Source organism: Salvia splendens, chromosome 13 (genome assembly GCF_004379255.2).
Source record: "Salvia splendens isolate huo1 chromosome 13, SspV2, whole genome shotgun sequence".
NCBI lineage: Eukaryota > Viridiplantae > Streptophyta > Magnoliopsida > Lamiales > Lamiaceae > Salvia > Salvia splendens.
In genome coordinates, this window is record NC_056044.1 from 28,489,472 (window position 1) to 28,515,639 (window position 26,168).

General features: G+C 40.1%; 2 protein-coding genes and 1 pseudogene across 3 annotated transcripts; all 3 read left to right on the forward strand.

Annotated features, from left to right (window-relative positions):
- The first annotated feature begins 1,828 nt into the window (after window positions 1–1,828).
- On the forward strand, window positions 1,829–4,150 carry LOC121762563 (UDP-glucose 6-dehydrogenase 3-like). Of its 2 annotated transcripts, none has more exons than XM_042158466.1 (2): window positions 1,829–1,981; window positions 2,532–4,150. In XM_042158466.1, exon 2 carries the CDS (start codon window positions 2,552–2,554, stop codon window positions 3,992–3,994), a length of 1,443 nt encoding a protein of 480 aa, XP_042014400.1. In that variant the 5' UTR covers window positions 1,829–1,981; window positions 2,532–2,551; the 3' UTR covers window positions 3,995–4,150. The 2 variants fall into 2 exon arrangements, with proteins under 2 accessions (XP_042014400.1, XP_042014401.1); XM_042158467.1 differs by having other exon boundaries at window positions 1,865–1,965; window positions 2,527–4,150.
- A 3,433-nt stretch (window positions 4,151–7,583) lies between these two features.
- LOC121760830 lies at window positions 7,584–9,214 on the forward strand (annotated as a pseudogene).
- A 12,076-nt stretch (window positions 9,215–21,290) lies between these two features.
- On the forward strand, window positions 21,291–22,490 carry LOC121761312 (zinc finger protein ZAT1-like). Its single transcript, XM_042156962.1, has one exon. It carries the CDS (start codon window positions 21,670–21,672, stop codon window positions 22,300–22,302), a length of 633 nt encoding a protein of 210 aa, XP_042012896.1. The 5' UTR covers window positions 21,291–21,669; the 3' UTR covers window positions 22,303–22,490.
- The last annotated feature ends 3,678 nt before the right edge of the window (window positions 22,491–26,168 follow it).

The following is a 26,168-nucleotide window of genomic DNA, read 5'->3' on the forward strand; positions in this document are numbered from 1 at the left end:
GTAGTACAACTACAAGTACCTCATAGTGCAATAAAAAGAAATAAAATAGTCGTGTATATTACGTAAAATTCACATACTGTTACAGTGGAGTACAATTCACCTTGAATATTTGCTGATTTGAGGCCATTATTTTAGGCACCAACATATACGTGATTTTTGTATGTGTGTATGAGAATATACTACTCCCTCCATCTCATAGTAGATATCACACTTTTCTTTTTAGTTTGTCTCACAAAAGATGTCACATTTCCTCTTTTGAAAAAAGTTTATTCTCATATTAATTATAAAATTATATTTTCTCTCACCACTTAACACACAAAATAACATTTCCTAAAATCTCATGCTATTTCTCAAGTGTGCCATCTATTATGGGACGGAGGGAGTACCAAATATTTACCTCCATGTCAATTTTTATGATAAGAATATAAAAGTACATTTAGATACCAGTACTAGTATTTTTTTTGGGTTGTAATAATTTGCCTTTGAGCTCACTCAACTGCCTGTCCGAGCCAACCAATCACGTTTTGTTTCTCAATTCTCAAGCTTCCAAGGCTTTAAACGACTCTCGAAATCGTGATTTGCAAATCATCAACAATATTTAATTAATTCTTTATTGGCTCCACGCTATTTTCACATGAAAATGCAACGACTTTCCCAATGATTACTTCTTTTATCTGCCTAAACAAAAACAATGAGTACTTCTAGATCATATTTATAATTATCACGAGGGTAGTTATTTCATGTAACTTCCCTAAAAAGATAAGATAAATATAACAAATTCCCATTAATTTTTCGTCTTTACCATATAGAATCACAAGAGTACTGTTAAAAAATTTTAATAAATAAATAAATAAAAAGTAAAATAAAAGAGAGAATAAAGCAGAAGAGATAAGTCAGAATAAATGAAAATAAAGTAGATAAAATTATAAAAAAGTATAAGATAAGAGAGAATAAAGTACTAGGTGAATGAATAAAGTAAAAGATACTCCCTTCGTCCCATAAAAATATGTGCATTTTTCATTTCCGTCCGTTCATAAAAATATGGACATTTCCATTTATGAAAAATTGTCATCAACTAATTACTCATATACATTAATTTATTTACAATTTATACCATTATGATCTATCATTACAACTCATTAAACACTAATAATAATATGAGTTTCACTATCCACTAAAACTATTTTAACTATCCTTCTTATCTCTCTTACTTTACCAATTGTACACCCTCCGTCCCAAGGTAGTTGTGGCATTTTTTTGGACACAAGATTTAAGAAATTGATTTATTAAAGGTTAAAATGGAGATAGAAAAGTAAGAGAGTGAACAATGTAAGAGAGATGAAGATAGAGTAAAGTAAAAGAGGAAATAAAGATTTTACCAAAAAAATGACTCAACTAAATTGGGATAAACAAAAAAAGAATATGACTCCACTACCTTGGTTGGGACGGAGAAAGTACATTATTTCTCATACCATTTCAAATGCATATATTTTTATGGGACGAAAAAAATACTTAGTTTTCCGTTTTTTATCATAAAAGAAAAATGATCCGGAGTGCATTAAAAAGAATATGATAGAAACATATAACCACCTTGTATATAAGGTACTACTTGGCTATTAATCATGTGATTTTTATTTATTTAAGAAAGTATCCGATTAATCTTTTCCGACTGTTGAGATTGGAAATAGGTATTTAACACTATTAAATTAAATGTGCAATAAAAGTAAACTTAGGCAAGAAAAGCTGTTTAAAATTGCCTTATTTGTTACTGAAAGGAACACCTCCGTAAACGTGTCGAACGTTCGTTAATATGCATTTTATTCTACAAATTGCAATAACTCCTGCTCACGTCACTTTGCTTAGTTTGACAGTGTTGTTTGCAGATCTTCTCCTACTCCCATCACTATATATGCTTCTTTCATTTCACAATCTTCACAGCCTCACCTCTGCTTTCTCTCTCTTCATCCCTCTCCCATTTGAGGTCAGTTCTCTGCTTTCAATCCCTTAAATCTTCTTTGCTAAATAAATGAATGTTTTTTTTCTAGCAAGATTTTTAAGCTTTGTAGAATTAGTTTAATTATCTTGTGATTCTTCTTATTTGTTGTGACATTTTTTCATTTTCTCTGAATTCCTTGGCTGAGTTCTTTGATTTGCCCTTGAAAATAGGTGCTTAAGTTTAATTTTTAACTATCCATTATTTAGATGATTTACTTAGGTTAACATTCCTTGCAAATTAAAGTAATTAAATTTTGAAAAAATCAGGATTTGTATTAGGATATTAATCAAGGATTCTTCAGTTCTCTACTCTGCTTTCTGTTAAGTAAATAATGATAAAAGAAAAAGTGAAAGTTGATTGTTTTGATTGAAGAATTGGATGTTACAATCATCAATCATGTAGTACTACATTGAATGTGATTTCATTTTCTCTTAATGATGCTTGAAGCTATAGAGTCTATAGAGATATTAGATGTTGTGTTGATGGAATATGAAAAATAATGATTGATAATGAAGCAAAAATGTGTATGTTCCAGTTTGTACATTGTTGTGAAAGATGGTGAAGATCTGCTGCATCGGTGCCGGCTACGTCGGCGGGCCAACGATGGCGGTGATCGCGGTGAAGTGCCCGTCGATTGAGGTTGCGGTGGTGGACATCTCGGTTAGCCGGATCCAAGCTTGGAACAACGACGTACTGCCCATCTACGAGCCAGGGCTGGATGAGGTGGTGAAGCAGTGCAGGGGCAAGAACCTTTTCTTCAGCACCGACGTCGAGAGGCACGTGGCCGAGGCCGACATTGTGTTTGTCTCCGTCAACACCCCCACCAAGACGCGCGGCCTTGGGGCCGGCAAGGCAGCCGATCTCACCTACTGGGAGAGCGCAGCCCGGATGATCGCCGACGTCTCGAAATCGGACAAGATTGTGGTTGAGAAGTCCACTGTCCCTGTTAAGACCGCTGAGGCTATTGAGAGGATTCTCACTCACAATAGTAAGGGGATTAAGTATCAGATTCTATCTAACCCGGAGTTTCTGGCCGAGGGCACGGCTATTCAGGATCTTTTTAATCCTGACCGCGTCCTCATCGGTGGTCGGGAGACCTCCGATGGTCGAAAGGCGGTCGAGACGTTGAAGTCCGTGTACGCGCATTGGGTTCCGGAGGATAAGATCCTCTGCACCAACCTGTGGTCGGCTGAGCTGTCGAAGCTGGCCGCCAACGCGTTCCTGGCGCAGAGGATCTCCTCCGTGAACGCCATGTCGGCTCTCTGTGAGGCCACAGGAGCCGACGTGGCGCAGGTGGCCCACGCCATCGGGACGGACTCGAGGATCGGGCCGAAGTTCCTCAAGGCGAGCGTCGGGTTCGGCGGGTCCTGCTTCCAAAAGGACATCCTCAACCTCGTCTACATCTGCGAGTGTAACGGCCTGGCCGAGGTGGCCGGGTACTGGAGGCAAGTGATCAAGGTGAACGACTACCAAAAGAGCCGGTTCGTGAACCGGGTGGTGTCGTCCATGTTCAACACGGTCGCGGGGAAGAAGGTCGCGATCCTAGGGTTCGCGTTCAAGAAGGACACGGGTGACACGAGGGAGACCGCGGCGATCGACGTGTGCAAGGGGCTAATCGGGGACAAGGCTCACCTGAGGATCTACGATCCTCAGGTGAGCGAGGACCAGATACAGAGGGATCTGGCCCTGAACAAGTTTGAGTGGGACCACCCGGCCCACTTGCAGCCGGCCGCGGGGGAGGCGGCCAAGCAGGTGAGCGTGGTGGGGGACGCGTACGAGGCGAGCAAGGGGGCGCACGCGGTGTGTGTGATGACGGAGTGGGAGGAGTTCAAAGGGCTCGACTACGGGAGGATCTACGAGGGGATGCAGAAGCCGGCGTTCGTGTTCGACGGGAGGAATGTGGTGGATGTGGAGAAGCTGAGGGAGATTGGATTCATAGTGTATTCCATTGGGAAGCCACTGGATCCATGGCTCAAGGATATGCCTGCTGTGGCTTAGTGCAACACTCAAATTCTTTCATATTGTTGCAATTTTTGGTTAAGTTGTTATGCTTTGTTTCTTATTTTTTTCTTTTTTTTTTGTGTTTCATTTCTAAATGATGCATTTGCAGTTTCATGAATAAGAATTAATAAAATTTTGCACTTATTTTATAAAGGGATATTGGCACCTAATATCATGAAACTTTCAAAAAGTTGGGTTTTTCCCACAAACTTTAAAATTGGCAAATAATATCACGAACTTTACCCCGAGTTTGTTATTTCCTACCAATGAAAAAATTCCGGCAAATAATATCATGATATGGATTTTTTTTCGTAATTTCTCGACAACAACTTCGAAAGCTTCAAGTTTTTCAATATTTGAGGATAGTTTTTCTTGAAGCACACCCTCCAAAATTGTTATTCAATCTATTAATATAGTTGGAATTTTTTCATTTGTGAGAAATAACAAACTCGGGGTAAAATTCGTGATATTATTTGCCAATTTCAAAGATCGTGGAAAAAACTCAACTTTTCGAAGAATATTAGTACTACTTCATGTTGTTTCCATTTTAAATATTCCAAGAATATTAGTCCTCTTCCATCTGGGTAAGTTTCTTTCTCTGATAGTGTATCTTTCATATAAATTTTGAATTAAAACGCGTACCGCATACTAGTAAAACTATTGATAGTAGACTGATAATATTATTTTATTTCACTTAATTTCTTTTTCTCTGCTTTCATATTTTAATGAAACATATTTATTTTGAGCAATAAGTTTTATACGTATATACAACAATTGAGAAAAAAATAAAATAAAACTCTAGAATTTAATATATCCGCTATTAAATCCTACTGCTATTAGTTAACCATGATTTGACTATACATTTCATAGGGTAAATGACTATCATCCCAAGTTTAAATAAATAATGTGACAGAGTATTTTTCTTTCGATAATTTAAAGTATCTGCAATTATATTCTTTCTATCTCTCTCAACACTTTTCAACTAAAATTATATTTTCAATCTCATCTTTATCTGCAATAATTTTTTTTTATCTCGCAAACACTTTTCAAATATACTTCTTGTCCTCTTTCAAAATAGAGTGAGAAAAACTATATTTAACGCATTAAGAAAGGAATTATTAATTATTTTTATCTCCCAAATACTTCAACCACGTTTTTATGTCTTTTATCGAAAAAAGAAAGAGGAAATTATAAATTAATACCTAAGAAAGAAATTAGGGGTCATCTACTGTACATGCCATATATCTAACCTTTTTTTCTAAATAATACTAATAGTTAATTAAAATATCAAATAACAATAAAAAGTTTTATAATGAAACATGAAAATTTCATAACAATACAAAGTTTTAAAATAAGAATATTTAATTATTCCCTCCGTCCCACTTTAGGAGTCCCGGTCACTTTTGCGCACTCGTTTTATAAAAATAATACTAATAAATAGCTAAAGTGGAGAAATGACAAAGTGAGGATTAAATAATGTTGAGAAGTTACAATATTTTAATGAAACAACTTTGTTGAATAATAAATAAATGAAGTAGGTAGTACTCCCTCTATCCCCCAATAGTCACTCTCATTGTGGGCACAATTTTAAGAAATTTAGTGGGTTAGAAAAGTTAGTGGAATATGCGACCCATGTTTTTATATTGGTTTTATAATAAATTGTGAGTGGAGTGAGTTTATGAAATGTGAGACCTACTTATCATTTATAGTAAAAATGAAGTGTGACTCTTATTGTGGAACGAACCAAAATGGCAAAGTGTGACTCTTATTGTGGGACGGAAGTAGTATTATTTTTCATTACATTTTTTATATTTTAATGGAAGAATGTCGATTTGAACATCACAAAGACGTTATTTTACACACGAAATGGTAATTGAGAAAATGAAAACTCTTTCATTTAATATAAATTAAAACTCCGGCATGGAGGGAGTATATAAATTTTAGTTAAATCAATAACAAAATTTTCAATTTATAGGGACTCGGAATTACACTTTACAATACTAGTTAAATTCGTGCATTGATATGCCACAAATTCTTAAACTCTTCGTATATTACAAATCTATACTTTTAAATGAGGAAGTTTTCAAATGACCAGGCTCAAGACAACAAAGCCAGTTTATAAGGATATCGAAACTTTTAAATTATGATACTACTAGTATTTTTCATAAATCAAATATTCAAATTAATAAGACACGTATTCAATTCTTTTTGGTAAGTGTTGAAATGTGAAAATCAAAATTAAACTTACATCAATTAGACGACACATATAAATGTACGCAAGCAAGAAATTGACATTTAGTTTGGTGAAAATAAAGAGTACGTTATCAATACAACAGACAAAAGTCAGAAATGATAGTTTTGCAAACTAATTGCTTATATTTTTTTATATGAAAAAAATTATTATGTTTTTTTTTATTTGAACATTGGCAATTTTGAGTGTTAATTCATCAAGCATATAATGCTGAGTAGTTACTCTCTAACACATGCACCATTACCACCAATAAAGGAATCCATTAACTCTATTTAGTTTATCATCATAGATTCATAATGAATATGTGTATATGTTTGTTGGGTTCTTTTTTCCGAGTACAATTTAATTGATAAACGTTTTCTTTCTAATTATAGGTCGAAGATTTGAATCACTAGTGCGATACAAGTATACATGGAAAAAGTACTTCATAAAAATAAGATGAAAAAGGCATAACTAGTGACTGATCGAAAGCATCCTATAACTGAATTAAAATCAATATGCACCATTATTTATATGTGATTAATTGTTTTCTTAAAAATATTATTCTAACCAGTACGCACTCTACAAAATAGACAAGTTGCCGACTTGCCGTGTCTTTATAAGCACATTTATTTAATTTTGTTACATATATATTTAGTGCCATCTTATTACTTATAATGACGTGGGGAAAGACTACATAACTAAAATATTAGTAATTAATAGCGTGTGCTAATATAACTCATTTTGTGAACACGTTTTCTCTCAAAATAGTAGATTATAAGTTGGAGACAACTAAAGAGAATTTTGTGTCTTTGAGTCATTTTGTATGTTTTCTCAAAATAAAAATTATTTTAAAATAAATTAATGGTGTAGACTAGTATGTTAGACACTAGAGTTGTGATTTTTGAAGTTTGATCGTGATTATTACAGTTTAATTCATTAGTTGTAACGATTTTAGTTTGCTGCAAATGAGAGTTTTTTTCCTTTGACTTGGGACTGAAGATTGTAGGAGCAGTTGAGGTTCAAAACCACTTTATTCCACTTCTTATTTGCTTGTATAAGTATAATTACTAGATAATTAATTACTAAATGTGCATTATATTCCCTCCGTCCCGGGCTACTCGCCCCTTTCCTTTTCGGCACGGAGATTAAGGAATGGGTGTATAGGAAAGTCAAAAATGACGGTTGTAGGTGAAAATTTTTACTAAAAATGGAAAGAGTGCAAGTAACTTGGGACGCCCAAAAAGGAAATAAGTGCGAGTAGTGCGGGACGGAGGGAGTAATTATTAATTTAGGTAATTAGCTTCATGTGCCAGATTATAGATTTTTCAATAATGATAAATATTAAATTTAAAAATGACAGTAAGATGGATTCGAATTATGATATTTGGCAACAGACATTAACAATACCTATCATTTGTCAACACACATTTTTTTCTTTTTACTTGTTAGTGCATTAATTAATGAATATAGTTACCAAATGTAACTTTCTTTCAGTCCTTTTATTTTAAAATTTCTTTTCTTTCTCATTTTCTTCAATTGTAGTTAAGTTAAATATATATTACTACTAATATTAGTACGACTAAAGTCCCAAAATGGTCCTTAACATATTGCGTTTTTTTTTTATTTTGGTCCAAAACATTATCTTTTGAATTATTCGGTCCCTCGCATTTGAAATCGGATCACATTTGGTCCATTTTGGACGGTTCAGTCAAATTTTTGACGATTTTAATTATCGGGCCACAAATCCGTCACTAATTGGGAGAAACTGATCCGTCACAAATCCGTCACTAATCCGTCACAAGCTGTTCGAGATAATTGATCAGCTTTCTCGCGACTATCGCAACCTCGCGACGCAGTTCACCAGATCTGGAATGTTCGAGAAGAAAGGCCACGGCGTGATCTACAGCCTCTGCTTCATCTCGGTGCTCCTCGCCCCCTGCTTCTACGACGTCCTCCGCTGCGACGGTTTCCTCACATACATTCTCTCCGGAGGCCTCCTCGGATTGATCTGGATGCAGGTAGCCTACCTAGGGCACGACTCCGGCCACTACAACATCATGATTAGCCCTAGATTCAACAAACTGGCGCAGATCCTCACCGATAACTGCCTCACCGGCATCAGCATTGCGTGGTGGAAGTGGACGCACAACGCGGGCCACATCGCCTGCAACAGCCTCGATTACGACCCCGATCTCCAGCACCTCCCGATGCTCGCCGGCTCCACCCGCTTCTTCACCAACCTCACCTCCAAATTCTACAACAGAAATCTCGAATTCGATCCAATCGCCCGACTCTTCATCAGCTACCAGCACCTCACCTACTACCTTGTGATGTGCGTCGCCAGAGTCAATCTCTATCTCCAAACATTCCTCCTCCACCTCCTCTCCAACCGCAGAGTCCCCAACCGAGCCCTAAACATATTGGGAATCATGATTTTCTGGACATGGTTCCCTCTCCTCGTCTTCTGCTTGCCCAATTGGACCGAACACGTGCTCTTCATGCTAGCCAGCTTCAGTGTCTGCGCCATCCAGCACATCCAATTCACGCTCAACCACTTCGCCGACGACGTCTACGTGGGCCCGCCCAAGGGGAACAACTGGTTCGAGAAACAAACCGCCGGGACCATCGACATCGACTGCCCTTCTTGGATGGATTGGTTCTTCAGCGGGCTGCAGTTTCAGCTGGGGCACCATCTCTTCCCCAGGCTGCCGAGGTGCCATTTGAGGAAAGTTTCCCCCATCATTAAAGAGCTCTGTAAGAAGCACAACTTGCCCTACCGGAGCTTAACCTTCGTCGAGGCGAACAAGTAGATGCTGTGAACGCTTAGAACCGCCGCGGTTGAGGCCCGCGATTTCTCCATGGCTCCCAGGAACTTGCTGTGGGAAGCTGTCAACACTCATGGATGAGAGATTTCAACCACATTTTGTTTTTGTTTTGAAATTATTTTTGAAAGAAAAGCTGATCAATTATCTCGAACAGCTTGTGATGGATTAGTGACGGATCAGTTTCTCCCAATTAGTGACGGATTTGTGACCCGGTAATTAAAACCGTCAAAAATTTGACGGAACCGTCCAAAATGGACCAAATGTGATCCGATTTCAAATGTGAGGGACCGAATAATTCAAAAGATAATGTTTTGGACCAAAATAAAAAAACGCAATATGTTAAGGACTATTTTGAGACTTTGGTCTATTAGTATATGAAAAATAAAAGTATGTTGCATTTGAAATGAGTTTTTGCCGTAACTATCTCACACAAATTAAGCAAATAAACATTTTTTTATTTCTCAAGCTGGTATCCTTCATACCAACATTTTTTTTTAATTCTCAAGATATCCCTCATGTATATAGGTAGAGGACTAGTTCTTCGTCCAAATTGACATCGCACAAAGTGATAGGAGGTTGGTCAATTTTACTATATTCACAGATATGACTAATCCCTCGTCTTAGGCTATCCACAATAGCGCCTAGCGCACCGCTTAGCCGAGCGCCGGCGCTAGGCGGTGCGCTAGGCGATCTATTGCAACCGCCTAGCAGTTTCCGGAATTAAAAACCGCCTAGCGCTCGGCGGTTCCGTGGCGCTAGGCGGTGCGCTGGGCGATCCGCTCGGCGCTATTGTGGCGTCCGGATCGCCTAGCGCACCGCCTAACGCGATTTTTTTTTTCGAAACACTATATATACGCGCCTTGCACGTCATTTTCATTTGCGCCATTTGTTTTAACGAGTACTCTCTCTATCTAAATTTCTGTACAAGATCAACAACGGTAAATGGATTTCAACAACGAGCCTACTTCAGGGAGTAGCGGGTCTCAAGGTCAAACTCCCCCGATCCCCGTGGGAAGTGGATGGAGTTAGATGCCATCATACTACAACATGTACCTGTGGCAGCAGATGATGCCCGGGATGCTAGCCGGGGGGAGTCCGCTAGGGGGGTTCCGGCGATGCCGGGGTGGGCACCCGGGATGCAGATGATGCCTGCAAGGGACGCCGGGGGGGTACCGGTGACGCAGTGGACGACGGGGGGATCCCCGGCAACACAGGGGACGCTGGGGGGGTACCGGCGACGCAGTGGACGACGGGGGGATCCCCGACAACACAGGGGACGTCTATCGCCCCAGTTTTGATTTTTCGACTGGTTCGTCGCACACATCGACCCCAACGGAGGCGCATCCGTTGCCCCAATTTGACACTTTCTCCTTCGATGAATTGGGGTTAGATCTTCTCGGTGTTCCGGATGCTCCCGTTCAAACGGGGGGCGCAGGGAGGGGTCGTGGTGCCCCAAAGAAGAAAAGCAAGGGGAAGAGGGTCGGCGAGTCCTCGCAGCCGGGTGAGGACAATAGCTCGGTACGGAGGAGGTGGACGGACGCGGAGAACGTCGCGCTGTCCAAGGCGTGGGTGAGTGTTTGCGACGATCCTCTCGTTTCGAACAACCAGAGGATCGTCTACTTGTGGGGCAAGATATCAGCCCTACCAGAGGTTTTGCCCGGAGGGGAGGCGATGCACCGAGGAGGATTGCCGGAAGGGGTGGGACCGAATCAGGGCTGCGGTCTCCTGATTTTCGGGCTTGTACACCAACGCCCTCCGCATGATGAGCAGTGGCCAAATGGAGGAAGACTGCAGGAGGATAGCGGAGAAAGCCTTCCCCCTGGAGGGGGTGTATAATGACTTCACCTACTGGAACTGCTATTTTGTGCTGAACGACTCCGAGAAGTTCCGAGTAGATGTCGACGCTGGCTGGCCGAAGAAGCAACGACTGAACTATACCGGTGATTTCAGCGGCAGCAGCGGTGGTTCCCACGACCTCCCCGAGACGGCCCAGGAGGTCCCGACCCCTCGTTCGTTCGCTCGCCGAACTCGCCCGGTTGGGCACAAGCGGGCTCAATGGGAGGCGAGGGGGGTCGCCGGGGGTTCCCAGGAGGTCCAGTCGGCATCCCCCCTTGGCCAATCCACAGCGGATCTCAAATTCTTCGCGCGTCAACAAACGCGCGCTCAGATGGTCAAGACAATGACCGAATGGCGGGCGGCGGTGGACCCCGTCGAGAAGAGTTTGCTTCAAACATTGCTCCTGAGCATGCAGAAGGATTTGGAGGCGGCACGGAGGGACTCCCGGCGGCGGCGACGGAGGCAGAGGCGATGGTGGCGACGGAGGCGGAGGCGATGGTGCCGACAACGATTGAGGAGACGACGAGTGAATTATTGTATTTTTTGTTAATTATTGTAATTTTTTTAAATTATTGTACTTTTTAAAATTATTGTACTTTTTAAAATTTTAATATTAATGTTTCCCGTATATGTCTCGTAAATTAAATTCCGTATATTGTGTGATTGTTAATTATTTCATTTTTATATAATTGTTATTAGTGATGTGGCTATTGATGTGGCTGGGCTATGTATGATGTGGCTATGCTATGACTGGGCTATTTATGATGTGACAGGAGGATTTTTAGTGTTGATGATATGGCAGGAGGAGTTTGTGGCTAGGCTATGGTTGGGCTATTGCTGGGCTATTCCTATTGTGGATGACCTTAATGGTAAGTGCACTAAGCGATATGGGACTGGTCAAATAATATTTTGACCAGTTTTTTTTCTAGTGATACTAAATTGAATTTATTTCTTTGTGGTTCCCGGACTTTGAATGTTTTATTTATCCACTTGTCCACGTAAAGGGATTTTGTATTTTTTTTAAAATTATTTTTAGTTTCAAGTAATATTAAATTAAGTCTTCTTTACTTAAAAGTCTTTTTCATTTTTATATTATTTTCATTTGAAAGTACTGTACTATATTGCTGTGGACCATTAATAAATTTATAAAATGATATAACTGGGCTTTTAGCCTTTTACACATATACGTTAATTCAAGACCAGAAGTCCAGAACACACAAACCTCATTTACAAATTAAAAATTTCAGGAGAAATAAGGTTTAATAATTAGATCATCTAACAAAAGCCTAAGAGCATCCGCAGCGGTGGCGAAAGACGCCACCGCCGTCCGCGCCGTTGGCAAGGCGCAGGACCGCCGCCGCTGCAGCCGCGCCGCTGGCACGGCGCTGCTCGATGTATCGAGCACGTCCGTGCCAGCGGACGCACACGTGGCGCGCTCCCATTCGTCAACGGCATAGCCGTTGTGTTTAAACTTTTTTTTATTTTTTTTTTTAAAAATCGGTATTTAATTATAAATAATGCTAAAAATAAAAAAAAAATATTTTCCAAATCCCAAAAATATGGCCGTTTTTTTCCCGTTTTTTCTGAATTTTTTTGATTTTTTTTTATTTTTTTTTCCCCAAAATCATCTATAAATACACACATTCATCATCCATTTATCACATCAAATCATCTCTCATTCATCTCTCATTCATAATTCTCATACAAACTATCAACACATTCATCCCCCACTCAAATTCTCAAATGGATTTCACCCATATTATTGCGGAAGCGGAACGCGAAGAACAAGAATACTACGAACAACATCGTGCCGCTTACGAAGCATATGTCGCGGCGAATACCCCTGCTCCTCCTCCTCAACGAACCAGATCAAATCGACGGTACATCCATCGTGACCGGGAGGGAGCCCACGAAAGGCTCGTTGCCGACTACTTTGCCGACCAGCCGCGGTTTCCGGCAGATTACTTCAGGCGCCGTTTTCGCATGTCAAAGCGCTTGTTCATGCGAATTGTCAACACATTGTCCGCACGTGTTGAATACTTTCAAACAGGTGTAGATGCAGCCGGCCGGCAAAGTATCACGGCGTTGCAGAAGTGTACGTGTGCCATCCGACAACTCGCTACTGGGCAAACGGCCGACATGTTCGACGAGTATTTGCATATCGGTGAGTCCACTGGAATCCTATGTTTAAAGAATTTTTGCGAGGGCGTTCGTTCTGCTTTTGGGGATGAATTCCTTCGAGCACCCACCACTGATGATTGCCAACGGTTGCTTCGTCTTCACGAATCAGTCCATGGCTTTCCCGGAATGCTTGGCAGCATTGACTGCATGCATTGGAGGTGGAAGAATTGTCCGACTGCTTGGAGGGGGCAACACTTGAGCGGTCACAAAGGCGGCGGCCCAACGCTTATCCTTGAGGCGGTCGCCGACTACCGCCTATGGATTTGGCATGCATATTTCGGCGTTGCTGGATCCAACAACGACTTGAATGTGCTATATTCGTCACCACTCTTCAATGATGTGATGAATGGTGTAGCACCGGCGATCGACTTCACCATCAACGGAAATATATACCGCATGGGTTACTATCTCGCCGATGGTATCTACCCAAGGTGGTCGACGTTCGTGAAGACGCTCCACAACCCGCACGACCCGAGACGGGTTCTTTTTGCGCAGCGTCAAGAGTCAGCGCGGAAAGATGTCGAAAGAGCCTTCGGGGTCCTTCAAGCTCGATTCAACATTGTGAAGGCCCCGGCTCGGCTGTGGTACGTGAATAATATCGCCGACATCATGTTCACGTGTATTATATTACACAACATGATTATAGCCGACGAAGGGCCGAGGGCGGCTAGCTTCTACGACGAGGACGAAGCCGGAAGCTCAACAGCGAGGTCTCCCCTACGCCGAGGCGAGCATACGACGGTTGGCCAGAGGATCGAGACAAGACACACAATGCGCGATACTCGAATCCACAATCAACTACAAGAAGACCTAATCAACCACATGTGGGCGAAATTCGGCAACGAGTAGTGTCATTTTTAATTTTTAGGATTTTAATTATGTAATTTTTAATTTTTAGGATTTTAATTATGTAATTTTTAATTTTTAGGATTTTAATTATGCAATGTTTAATTTTATTTGTCATTTGTAATATTTATTGTGGGTTTTAAATGAATTTTAATATTATGGAAATGTTTTTGTGTAATTGAATTTTATATTAATTGTGCTCGTCCTTGCGGAAGAGCACAGTTGTGGGTGTTGTGCTCTTGCCAGAGAGCAGGCATGAATAGTACCGCCCGGGCCCACAACCGTGCCGCTGGCAAGAGCACGGTTGTGGATGCTCTAACCATTACATTAGTAGTAACCTAGTAATCCATCTTTAGTAGTGATGTTAGGATTAAGTCTTAATTGTGTTCAAAAGGGGGAAGATGGTTTTAGTAACAAAGCATATACTATCTTACTAATAAATTTATGGTTCACAATATTTGTTTTAAACTAAGTGTAGCCTAACATTCCCATTATATACATACGCACACTTCCAGTTTTCTACACAAAATAATTATCAGATATAAATGTATATGTTACTAAACAGAGAGTATTGAGAGAGTTGAGAGTGAACGATTGAACTCTTCCAATTGAATCTTGAGAAGAAAAGTTTGTGGGAGAATATTGAAATCTTATTCAAGCTTATGAGAGTTACAACTTGAAGCCTACACTATATATCTTCCACAAACTGCTGCTACTCAGCTTAACCGAAAGTAAAGAAGAAGGAAAAGCAAGAAAGCAAAAACAGTTACAACAGCTAACTATTCCAACGGCTAGTTCAAGATATTTGAACTGGGCCATCTTATTATTTCTATACATTGGGCTTACGAATTGGGCCTGACTACTATATGCATAAATCCTCACAATTCTCCACCTTGCATTTAGTAGTTCAGCCAAGAACACTGACATTGATTAACTCCTTACAATGCTCCAACTTCTCCTTTGGTATAGCTTTTGTAAGCATGTCAGCCGGGTTGTGTAGTGTGCTTATCTTCACAACCTTTGCATTACCTTTCTCCACCTCGTCTCTGATAAAGTGTAACCGAACGTCTATATGTTTGCTGCGTTCATGGAACACTTGATGACGAGCTAAACACAATGCACTACTGCTGTCACAGTGCATTGTTATTGCTTTTTGATGAACCTCAAACTCAGCAGCCATCCCTCTGATCCAGAAACTTTCCTTAATGGCTGATGTCAATGCTATATATTCAGCCTCCGTAGTTGAGAGAGCCACCACACTTTGTAGAGAAGACTTCCAACTAACTGCTGAACCAAACAATGTAAAGACATACCCGGTTTGAGATTTTCTGTTGTCTAGATTGGTTGCATAATCAGCATCACAAAAACCTTGCAATGCTTCCTCCTCTGCCTGATCCCACCTTCTAAACACAATTCCAAACTTCCCTGCTCCTTTCAGGTACCTAAGTGTCCATTTCAGAGCATTCCAATGCTCTTTTCCAAATGCAGACATGTACCTGCTTGTGACACTCACAGCATGTGAGATGTCTGGTCTTGTACATAGCATTGCGTACATCAAGCTTCCAATGATGCTTGCATAAGGGATGCTTTCCAATTCTTTAGCTTCTTGTTGATTGCTAGATGCCTGAGCTTTACACAGCTTAAAATGTTGAGCCATAGGTGTTGAAGTAGGCTTCACATTGCTCAGATTGAATCTCTTCAACACTTTGCTAATATATTCTTCTTGAGATTACCACAAAGTCCTTTCCTTTCTGTTTCTGCATATGTCCATGCCTAATATCCTCTTTGCATCTCCAAGATCTTTCATTTCAAAGCTGCTGTTCAGGTCATCTTTCACCAACTGCACTTCTTCTTTGAAGGGTCCTGCTATCAGAATATCATCTACATAAATCAGTAGATACACCACAGGAACTCCCCTCTTCTTCTTAATATACACACAATCATCATATCTTGATTTAGTGAACCCACTGGCAGACATGTGTGCATCAAATTTCTTATTCCACTGTCTTGGGCTTTGCTTGAGTCCATAGAGGCTCTTCTTCAACAAGCAGACCTTGTTCTCATCTCCTTTCTTCAATACCCTTCTGGCTGGTACATATATATAGACTCCTCAAGATCTCCATGCAGAAATGCAATCTTCACATCAAGTTGCTGCATTTCCCAATCCCTCTGATTCACCACTGACAGTAGGATTCTTATAGATGTGTGTTTGACTACTGGAGCAAATACTTCATTGTAGTCTACTCCTTCCTCCTGAGTAAATCCCCTAGCTACAAGTCGAGCCTTAAATCTGATGCTCTCGGTGCCCACTGACTCCACCTTTTCTTGTAAAGCCATCTGCAGCTTACTAGCTTCATGAACTCAGTTCTTTCTACCAAAATCCAGGTCTTATTTCTGATTAGAGAATCCATTTCATCATTCATAGCTTTGATCCATTTCTCTCTATCACTGCTAGCCATAGCTTGAGTATAAGAAGCAGGTTCAGAATACTCCAGCTTCTCAGCTGTACACAAGGCATATGAAATTATATCAGCCTCTGCATATCTGGATGGTGGCTTTGGTACTCTTTGACTCGATCTCTTGTTAGCTGGTAATTACTTAGATCATGTTCTTGATCTGCAACTTCCTCTGCATCAGAACCACCGTCCACTGTCATTGGCTCAGATTGGTTATTAGAGTTATCAACAGGTTCCAGAAACTCATCAGTGTACTCCACCTCCACCTGAGCCGACTCCTTTCTGTTTCCCCCATCTAGTTTTTCAAGATAGGGCATGACATGCTCAACAAATGTCACATCTCTGCTGACAATAACCTTCTGCTTTCCCTCTTCAATATGCCACAATCTATACCCCTTGACTCCTCTCTGATAGCCAAGCATGACACACTTCAAGGCTCTAGCATCTAGTTTGCCTTGCTTGATATGAGCAAAGCACTTGCAGCCAAATATTCTGATATTTGAATAATCTGGATGCACTCCATACCACCTAAAATCTGGTGTATCTCCACCCAAGCTGGTAGAGGGACATTTATTGATCAAGTAGGCAGCAGTAGCAACAGCTTCCCCCCAGAATTTCTTGTTCATACCAGAGCCAAATAACATGCATCTCACCATCTCCAAGAGTGTCCTATTCATGCGTTCTGCAACTCCATTTTGTTGTGGAGTGCCTGGAACTGTTCTACGCCGTTTGATCCCATTTTCCTTGCAATATTCATCAAATTGTCTTGATAGATACTCCAGTCCGTTGTCAGTCCTCAAGCACCTCAGTTTACTACCCTTCTCAGCTTCAACTTCCTTACACCAGTGCTTGAACTTCTGGAATGCTTCAGATTTTTCTTTCAAGATGTAAATCCACACCTTCCTGCTATAATCATCTATCAAGGTCATATAGTACCTCCCACCACCAAGAGTGTTCACTGGAGCTGGGCCCCACAAATCTGAGTGAGCATACTCAAGAGGAGAAGTAGAATAATGAGCACCGGTGGGAAAGGGAGTCCTCTTAGCCTTACCAAGCACACACTGCTCACATGGATCAAGTTTGGAGCTGACATCTCCAGAAATTAGGCGTGACTTCACCAGCTCCTTGATGCTTCCTTCAGCTGGATGTCCTAGCCTCTCATGCCACAACCTTAGGTCATCAACAATTACTGAATTTAGGTCTCTTGTCACAGTCTCTGCCATTAAGTAGTAGAGACTATTCTTTCTTTCAGCCACCATAACAACTTGACTCCCCTTTCTAACCTCCATTCTCCCATCAGCTGAACAAAATGAGAACCCCTTCTTCTCCAACAATCCCAGAGACACCAGATTTCTCTTCACCTCAGGTATGTACCTCACATCACTTAACATTTTCACAGAGCCATCACGCATTTTCAGTTTTATCATTCCAATACCCCTCACACCACAGACATAATTGTTGCCTAACAAGACTGAACCACCAACATTCTTCAACTCATGAAACCATGACTTATTTGGGCACATATGAAAACTACAGCCAGAATCCATTATCCAAACCCCACTCAAACCACTCTCCATCACATTAAGAATTTCTGGAGTATCACAATCTTCAATACAATCAGAGGTTGGGTGAGATTTACCTGATTCTGATTGCTTCTTTTTCCAAGCATGGCAGTCTTTCTTGATATGCCCAGGCTTCTTGCACCAGTAACAAGCTCTGGTTTCTTTCTGACCTGGTGCAGGAGCCTTTCCATCATCTGGTTTCTTGGTGAACTTTGGTTTTTTGAACTTCTTCACAAGAAGACTCTCAGATACGGCCTCTGAGGACTTAGTTGAGCCAGCTTGGAGTTCTCTAGACCGCAAAGCAGATTGCACCTCAGAGAGGGTTATAGTTTTTTCCCTCCCATACACAATTGCATCTCTGAGGTGATCATAACTCCTCGGCAAGGCATTCAGAAGCATGATCGCTTTATCTTCATCATTGATTTGAACATCAATGTTCTCCAAATCATCCACCGCCTTGTTGAACTCTTCCAATTGCTCACAGATGCCTCTGTCTTCCAAGAACCTGTATGAGTACAGCCTCTGCTTCATACACAAGCGATTGGCAAGAGACTTGGTCATATACAAGCTCTCTAACTTCTCCAAGATTCCAGCTGCTGTGGTCTCCTTAGAGACTTCCCTCAATACCTTATCTCCAAGGCAGAGTATAACCACGCTATGTGCCTTAGCGTTAATTTCAGCGAGCTTGGCCTTCGCCTTTTCATCCAGCACTTCCCCAGCCCCCACATATGCAGCCTTCTCCTCCAATGCCGCAGAAAGACCCTGCTGAATCAGTAGCACGCCTTTATCTTCAAACGCCACAACCCGAAGTCGTTCTTGCCGGTGAATTTTTCAGCCTCCAATCGTGCAGCCATCTCGCAACTGATCTCTCTCAAATCGCCTTCCCACAGACGGCCCCAATTGTTACTAAACAGAGAGTATTGAGAGAGTTGAGAGTGAACGATTGAACTCTTCCAATTGAATCTTGAGAAGAAAAGTTTGTGAGAGAATATTGAAATCTTATTCAAGCTTATGAGAGTTACAACTTGAAGCCTACACTATATATCTTCCACAAACTGCTGCTACTCAGCTTAACCGAAAGTAAAGAAGAAGGAAAAGCAAGAAAGCAAAAACAGTTACAACAGCTAACTATTCCAACGGCTAGTTCAAGATATTTGAACTGGGCCATCTTATTATTTCTATACATTGGGCTTACGAATTGGGCCTGACTACTATATGCATAAATCCTCACAGTATAAATAAAGATATATCATGATCAAAACTGTTTATAGCTTAATTACGTTGCTCTATCATTAACCTATTTGAGGGGTAATTTGGGAAATTCAGACAGGGAGTTGAGCTCATGTCAACTTGAAATTTAGGATGTATTATGGTAAAATGTTAGGTCCAAAATGCCAATAAATGTCTGTTTATAGGTCAATTATATTGAGATGGTGCTGTTAGGTTATTGTTTGAAAGACAGATTTGCCCCTACGTGGTAACATTTCCCTTTTTTCACTTTGTCACAATACAATATGAGGTGACATAGAGAACCTCATGTTGTGGTCCTCAAAGTTGGGTGAAAGTTGCAACTGATTTTCGTGACTTAATAGTTATTAAATATAATACACTATTGTCACACTATCTGCTTCTACTATTTCTAGCCCACTCCTCTAAGATAATGCCTCCATTACTTTAATTCAATATCTTGAAAGATCAAGAAGAAGAAATGTTAGAAAACATTGGGCTATTTCATCCTATGGATTACTCATATGCTATCTTCTTGAACACCAAAATATGGTTTGTATTTTGTACTTCTTCCATTTGCGACTAAAAGTCCCGGTTTGTTTTTACTATAAATAGTAACTATACCTCACATTTGATTAGTTCATTTCACTCACATTTTACTACTTATAAAACTAATATATAAAAATAAACACACATTCTACTATCTTTTCCACCAACTTTCGTTTATATTTCTTAAAACTCGTGATAATCTCAACCTGATTCCTAATCACCGACGAGAGAGTACAATACCTTCAAAAGTTTACATACTTTAGGTTTATATTTCAGGAAGTTTGATAATAAACAAGATCAAACTAAAAAGGAAAGTCTCTAGACTCAAATTTATACTACTATATCCTTTTTTTCCAAACCAAGATTCCATAAACCAATCACAAGAAAGCAATTGTTGGGGAAATTATGTAATGCATGAACACTACCACATACAATGTGCATGCACATGGTTCTTACTCAAACAAATCAACCAAAAATGTTTGGGAAAATAATCAATTATTTAGGAGTGTTTCCTAGCTAGTAATCACACTCAATAATTCCATCTTCAAACCACCTTAATTCAATATACATATAAAGAAACAAAAGATTGGCAGAATATAGACAAAGTACAGCTAAATCTTGGAACAAAATGTTGGCTAAAGATGAGGATATCATAAATTTTAATTAAATGATTTGTGCAATGAGATAATAGTAGTAAACTATAGCATGCCGTAAAAGGCCGGCATTAATGCAGCAACGGCAGACTAATCACAGTAGTAGCAATTTTCCAACTAACATTTGTTATTTACTTCTATAATTAATTATTCTTTTTTTTTTACTTCTATAATTAATTATTCTTACTAAATTAGTACTTGAACTTGATCCCACTAAGTAAAAAATTTGATTTCGATGTTACATCGTCTTGTCTCATGCTTTTTTAGAATATGAGCTCTTTGACCCATTTATATATATGCAAAATTACTCCATTTATATTTGAAGAGAGAAGAAAAAACAATAACCTTCTAGTTCTATATCATATTCTTTAATTTATTTTAGAATATTGTTTATTTTTATTTCATTTCATTGTCCAAATAAGAAGGAAAATATGAGGAACCCCGCATTCATTAGTTCTTTAATTTAAAGTGGATTAATATTATTTCCTTATCTACCCCGTGATAACTTAAACTTTCAACCTATTACATAGAAAAAAATTATTTTTATCAACTAAATTGGGCTTTATCAATTTCTTCATAAGTATTGGCAAATGATCATCAATATCAATAAATTAGATGAAAAGGGGCATTAATTAGAAATGAACACACACTCTCAATTGACTCAATTTCTCATTATTATTACACAAAACAGTAGCAAGCATTACCCTTCACCAAAGTAAGGCAATGTGAGTCAATCAACATTCAACACACAACCATAGAGTTAAGCTTTAAATCCAAACCAAAATGATTTGTCAAACAAAAGTAAGTGAAGTGGCAAGCTTTGTTGACAACTAAAAACTGGGCCCCACCCCTACATTGTGCAAACTGCAACAAAGCACATATAGTAAAAGTCCAACAGAATAACTTCCAAAGACAAACACTTGAATTTCCCATCTCTCATTTCCCTTTTTTCTTATAACCAAGACAAAGAAAAGAATACTTTTTAAAATCATCATCTATCAATTTATTATAACATTAATGTTGAAAAGAATTAGTACTAGTTAATCCCATTTGAAAAAAAGTTGTCTTGTTTAATTGTAGGAGTGGCTTGCTGATCGCCATCATTAGCAACAAAGGTAACCGACCCTTCACTTCATATTTTGATATTTTTCTTCACCTCTCAACTACCCTATTTCTACTTCTACTTCTACTTCTAGTTAGAGCAACCAAGCAAAGAAAGAGAGAGAGTAGCTCACTTTCTTCAACACTTTTCTTGCTCTGCTTCATCTTTTCATGGCAATTTAGTCATAATTCATTCAATAGCTATGGAAGAAGTTGATCACAAATCAAAGCACAAGTGCAAATTCTGCAGGAAAATGTTCCCCTGCGGCCGGTCCCTGGGAGGCCACATGAAGTCTCACTTGATCAACATCTCATCAACGCCCAAGAAGCCCCGGAAAAGATTCTCTGACGATGATGATGATGACGACGACAGGGAGGAGGTGGCCTTGAGCCTTATACTCCTCTCCATGGATTGCATCAGTTTCGAGGAGAGCGAATCTAGGAGGAAGAAGAAATCCAAGGCCAGTCGGAATCTTGATCTTGAGTTGGTTAACTCTCTCAGCCAATCAGATTGCTCCAAGTTTAGGTGCATGATCTGTAATAAGGGATTCCCTTCTTACCAAGCATTGGGTGGCCACAGAGCCAGTCACAAGAAGTTCAAAGGCTGCTGCGCTCCAACAATTCCAACAGAAATACCGAAGCCAGATCACGAGTGCCCGATTTGCCTGAAGGTGTTCCCATCAGGCCAGGCTTTGGGTGGTCACAAGAGATCACATTTGATCACTGATCATCAGCCCAAGACCATTCTTGACCTCAACCTGCCTGCCCCGGTCGAGGATGAGTTGAAGCCATGGTGGATTCGTGCCACCCGCGAGCCACTTCTATCAACCTCATGATCATTGCCAATGTTGCTTGCACTTTCTTCTATGAAGTGTCTAGATTTTTTCATTTTTGTTTTTCAAGATTCAATCATCACCAAAGCATTGTTGTTCAATCTACTAAAGTGTTGGTTTTGCTTATTGCTTAAGCAAACAACTTGCTTCTACTTACTATATACAACATTGTTGTTCAATCTAACTTTTTGTGTCGTGTTAGAGTCATGTACTGATGAAATGAAATACGAAGAGATGGGAAAGAAATCGGGTTGGGATTGTGTAATGGGGGAAAAGGGAAAGAGGAAAGGGAAGGGAGAGTTTTAGTAAAGGTAGTTGTTAAGTCACCTAACGTGTAACATGACTGCCCATCTCATCTCACTTTCAGCTCTTAATTAATCTCAAATATGGATTAGTGGTGCAGTTTTATGTGCATTTCATTGACCATACACATACATTTAAATCTCATTAATAGTATAACACCACTTGTCTAAATTTCTAATGTGTAATGTCGTCATTTGTTTCACTAAAGTATAGTTGGATCAAGTCGGTATGTATGTTGATTAAGAAAACCATTTAAAGATACAATTTGGCAAGATATGAAAAAAGGTTTATTATAAATAACCGTTGTGCCTATGCTTATATGACGATTGTCGAGATCTGTAATTAGTTGAAAAATGAGACTTTAGTTTTTCAGTTTTTTTGTTAACAGCTGAATAAGACCTTTCTGTTTGATTTATATAATCTATTCACACTACATGGAATTTAATATTTTTGTGTTGTGTGCAAGGATCTGAATTTGTCTAAGTTGGAAATTCACTGTCGGAAATTTTACACGATGACACATGTGAATTTCTTTGAAAGTCCATGAACAATTTTGTAGATGTTATATCTCTCCATTGATTAAAATACTGACCAATAGAGTTTCATTAGATTTTTTATATACTACGACTACTGCTAGATTATAGTGCACATCCACATTTTGTATTAATTTTATATACTTGTATTATTATTTTTTCATTTCAGCAATGGATGGTTTTGATCTGCACAACAGGTGATTCCATCCCGTCACTGGGCTTGTAATTTGATGTCTGATTAGCAAGGAGTAATAAAGTCCTTTGATGGGGTTTAGGCCCAGAATTCATTGAACTATAAACTCATAAAATACTATCGATCCTATAAAGGCCCACAAGCGTTATCATTAAATGATTAAGTATTACTCCCCTCTTTCTCATTTCTCTTTTTATTAAAAACAAAACATTTAATCACACTTACTTTATTCTTTCTTTTACTTTATCCTCTCTCATCTTTTTTATTTTATTATCTCTTCTACTCTATTTAATTCACTAAACACAACTTTCTTAAATCTCATGCCGAAAAGAAATAGATCGATGTTATAAGTGACATAGGACGAAAGGGAGTAAATCCTATAATTATATTGAATATTTTGAGGATAAATTAAAAGTTTAATTCCATAATAATGTTAAAACACGCCGTTTACTTAGGGCATCAATAACTCCGTCCCCAAGTCCCCTCCACGTCATCATTCCTCTACAGTTGCCGCCCAGGCCCCAACTGCTGTAACCCTGCAGGCCGCAACTAATAAATGACAATATTCACAACTTCAACATATTTAACACGTAAACGCAATTCGTTGAACAATTGAAACCGGGAAAATGCATTGTTCATTAGAAATTAACATTATATTACTAGACGAAGCAAATTTAAAATACTAGAAACCCGGGCCACAACCACTACTTCTTCATTTGGACGCGAAGGTAGGCGATCATCTCACGGTGCAACTCGAGATCGTCCTCCGACATCTTCGATGTATCCCTCGATGTCAACTCCGTCAATTGGCTCATCCGCCATGTAATACTCATCTCCGACAAAGTGTCGGACATCTTATCCAGAGACGGATTGGTCGGCGGTGGCACCATAGCGGAGTTGCTCGCAGCTGCCTTCCCCATTGCTTTCCTCTTTGCCGCCTTTGTTCCAATCGGGCGGCTCTGAATGCTAGGAGAGGAGCAGAAGACGTCGTCGTCCGTCACGTTGAGGTCGATCGTCGGACCTCCTTCGCTCGAAGAGTAGTTTCCAGAGGCGGAAACTTTGGTTCTCTTCGCCGTCCCAGTTGTCGTCGGCTCGGCACCGCTGGTGTACTTCGGGCTCTTCTCGACGAGCTTCCAAACTTCGAAGTACTTGAAGGCCTTCTTCCCGTCAGCGAAGAACTCATCCTTCGCCTTCTCGACGAGGTCCGCCTCGCTGTGCCCGCTCGGCCACATTCGGACTACGTTGGCCCACTTTCCATTCCACTTGCTCATATCCGCCTGGACCCGGCCCCAATACTTGCAGCTTCACGTAGCTACGCTCGACCGACCCTTTAGGACGACCAGCGTTATGCTTCTCAGCAATCCACTCCCAAAAAACCTTGCTGGTCTGCTGGTTGCCGATGATATGATCCTCGGCGATGTCGATGTAGTTCCTCGCAAGCCACATTGTCTCTTGCGGACTGTACTTCTTCGGCCCATCCTCCTCGCCGACCTTGCCCTTGCCCCGCTCTTGAGCGGGCTCCATCTCACTAAGCTCGAATTCATCGGTGTTGACCGGCGATGTTACATCAACGTTGCTACCGACTCCCAGACTAGGCTGTGGCTGCGTTGGTTGCGACCCCGGTATGTACCAATTGTTCGAGTTAATGAACTCGTCCATCTCACGTTCATCGCTGTTGAACCAATCCATTGACGCCGAAACAAAGGGTATAATAGAGGATTGAAATGGAATGCAGGATTGAAATGGAATGCACGTAAGATTGATGCACAACAAAGGCTCGTATTTATAGACATCGAATTAAAAAAATTGGACTTGCAGCCGAGCCCGAAGAGCATGTAACGCTGAGCCGGGACACGCGACTTGCGGCCCGTCACCCTGCAACGCCGTCCCAGGCCGGGACGCTCGCCAGGCCGGGAACGCGGCCCCGGGACCGGCCTGGGCTGTGACTCGCCTCCGTGTAACGCATGGGACGAGCCGGGACTCGCGACTTGCGGCCCGGCCCAGCGCGTTACAGATGCTCTTAAACTCCGTGCGTCCCTCCCCTATGTTCTTTTTTTATAAAAGAATAAACAATGAAGTATAAAAATCATAACAAGGTTCATCAAAATTAATTTGTATAGAATAATTAAGAAATGTACAATAATTATAATTTAATTAATTATTTTTATAAGTTACAGGATGAACCATAAATCAACCAAGAATTATGATTTAAATAGCAATTTTCACGAAATAAAATAAAACCATCTCATTGTCAACATTATCAAACATTAACCAACAAATTACTATAAGATTAGCAAAAGATAAGTTAGAATAGCTGAAGCATACTCCCATTAACAGCCAAAATCACAGGAATAAACACACGATTTCCACCACAAATTAGGTTATAAATGTAACCAAGATATGCGTCACAAAACTAAATTTGAATCAAAGAAACCATGTGATACGGAGAAACCCGTATCAATGATAATTGGCGAGAATTCGCCGGATATTGAAGGTCCGTTCACGGGATCCTCCCGTCGAGCAACCGATGAACAAAAACGGAAAACTAAGTTGTAGAAAAATAAAAGACGGAACGATAAAGATAATTATATTTCTTTCATGATTACTTCAAATGATAACAAAGACTCATATTATAATACTCCTATGAATAACCTAACTTGGTGAACAAGATAATAAAGATACGGAAAAGATATGGTAATATACTAATAGAGATATGTGAGATATTTTGGAAGATATAATCGTATCAACTCCCCCACGGTTGAAATCCACCTTGTCCTCAAGGTGGGAACCACGAAGCTAACAACGAAGAATCCTCCAGGATCAAAAACATGCTCGCCAAA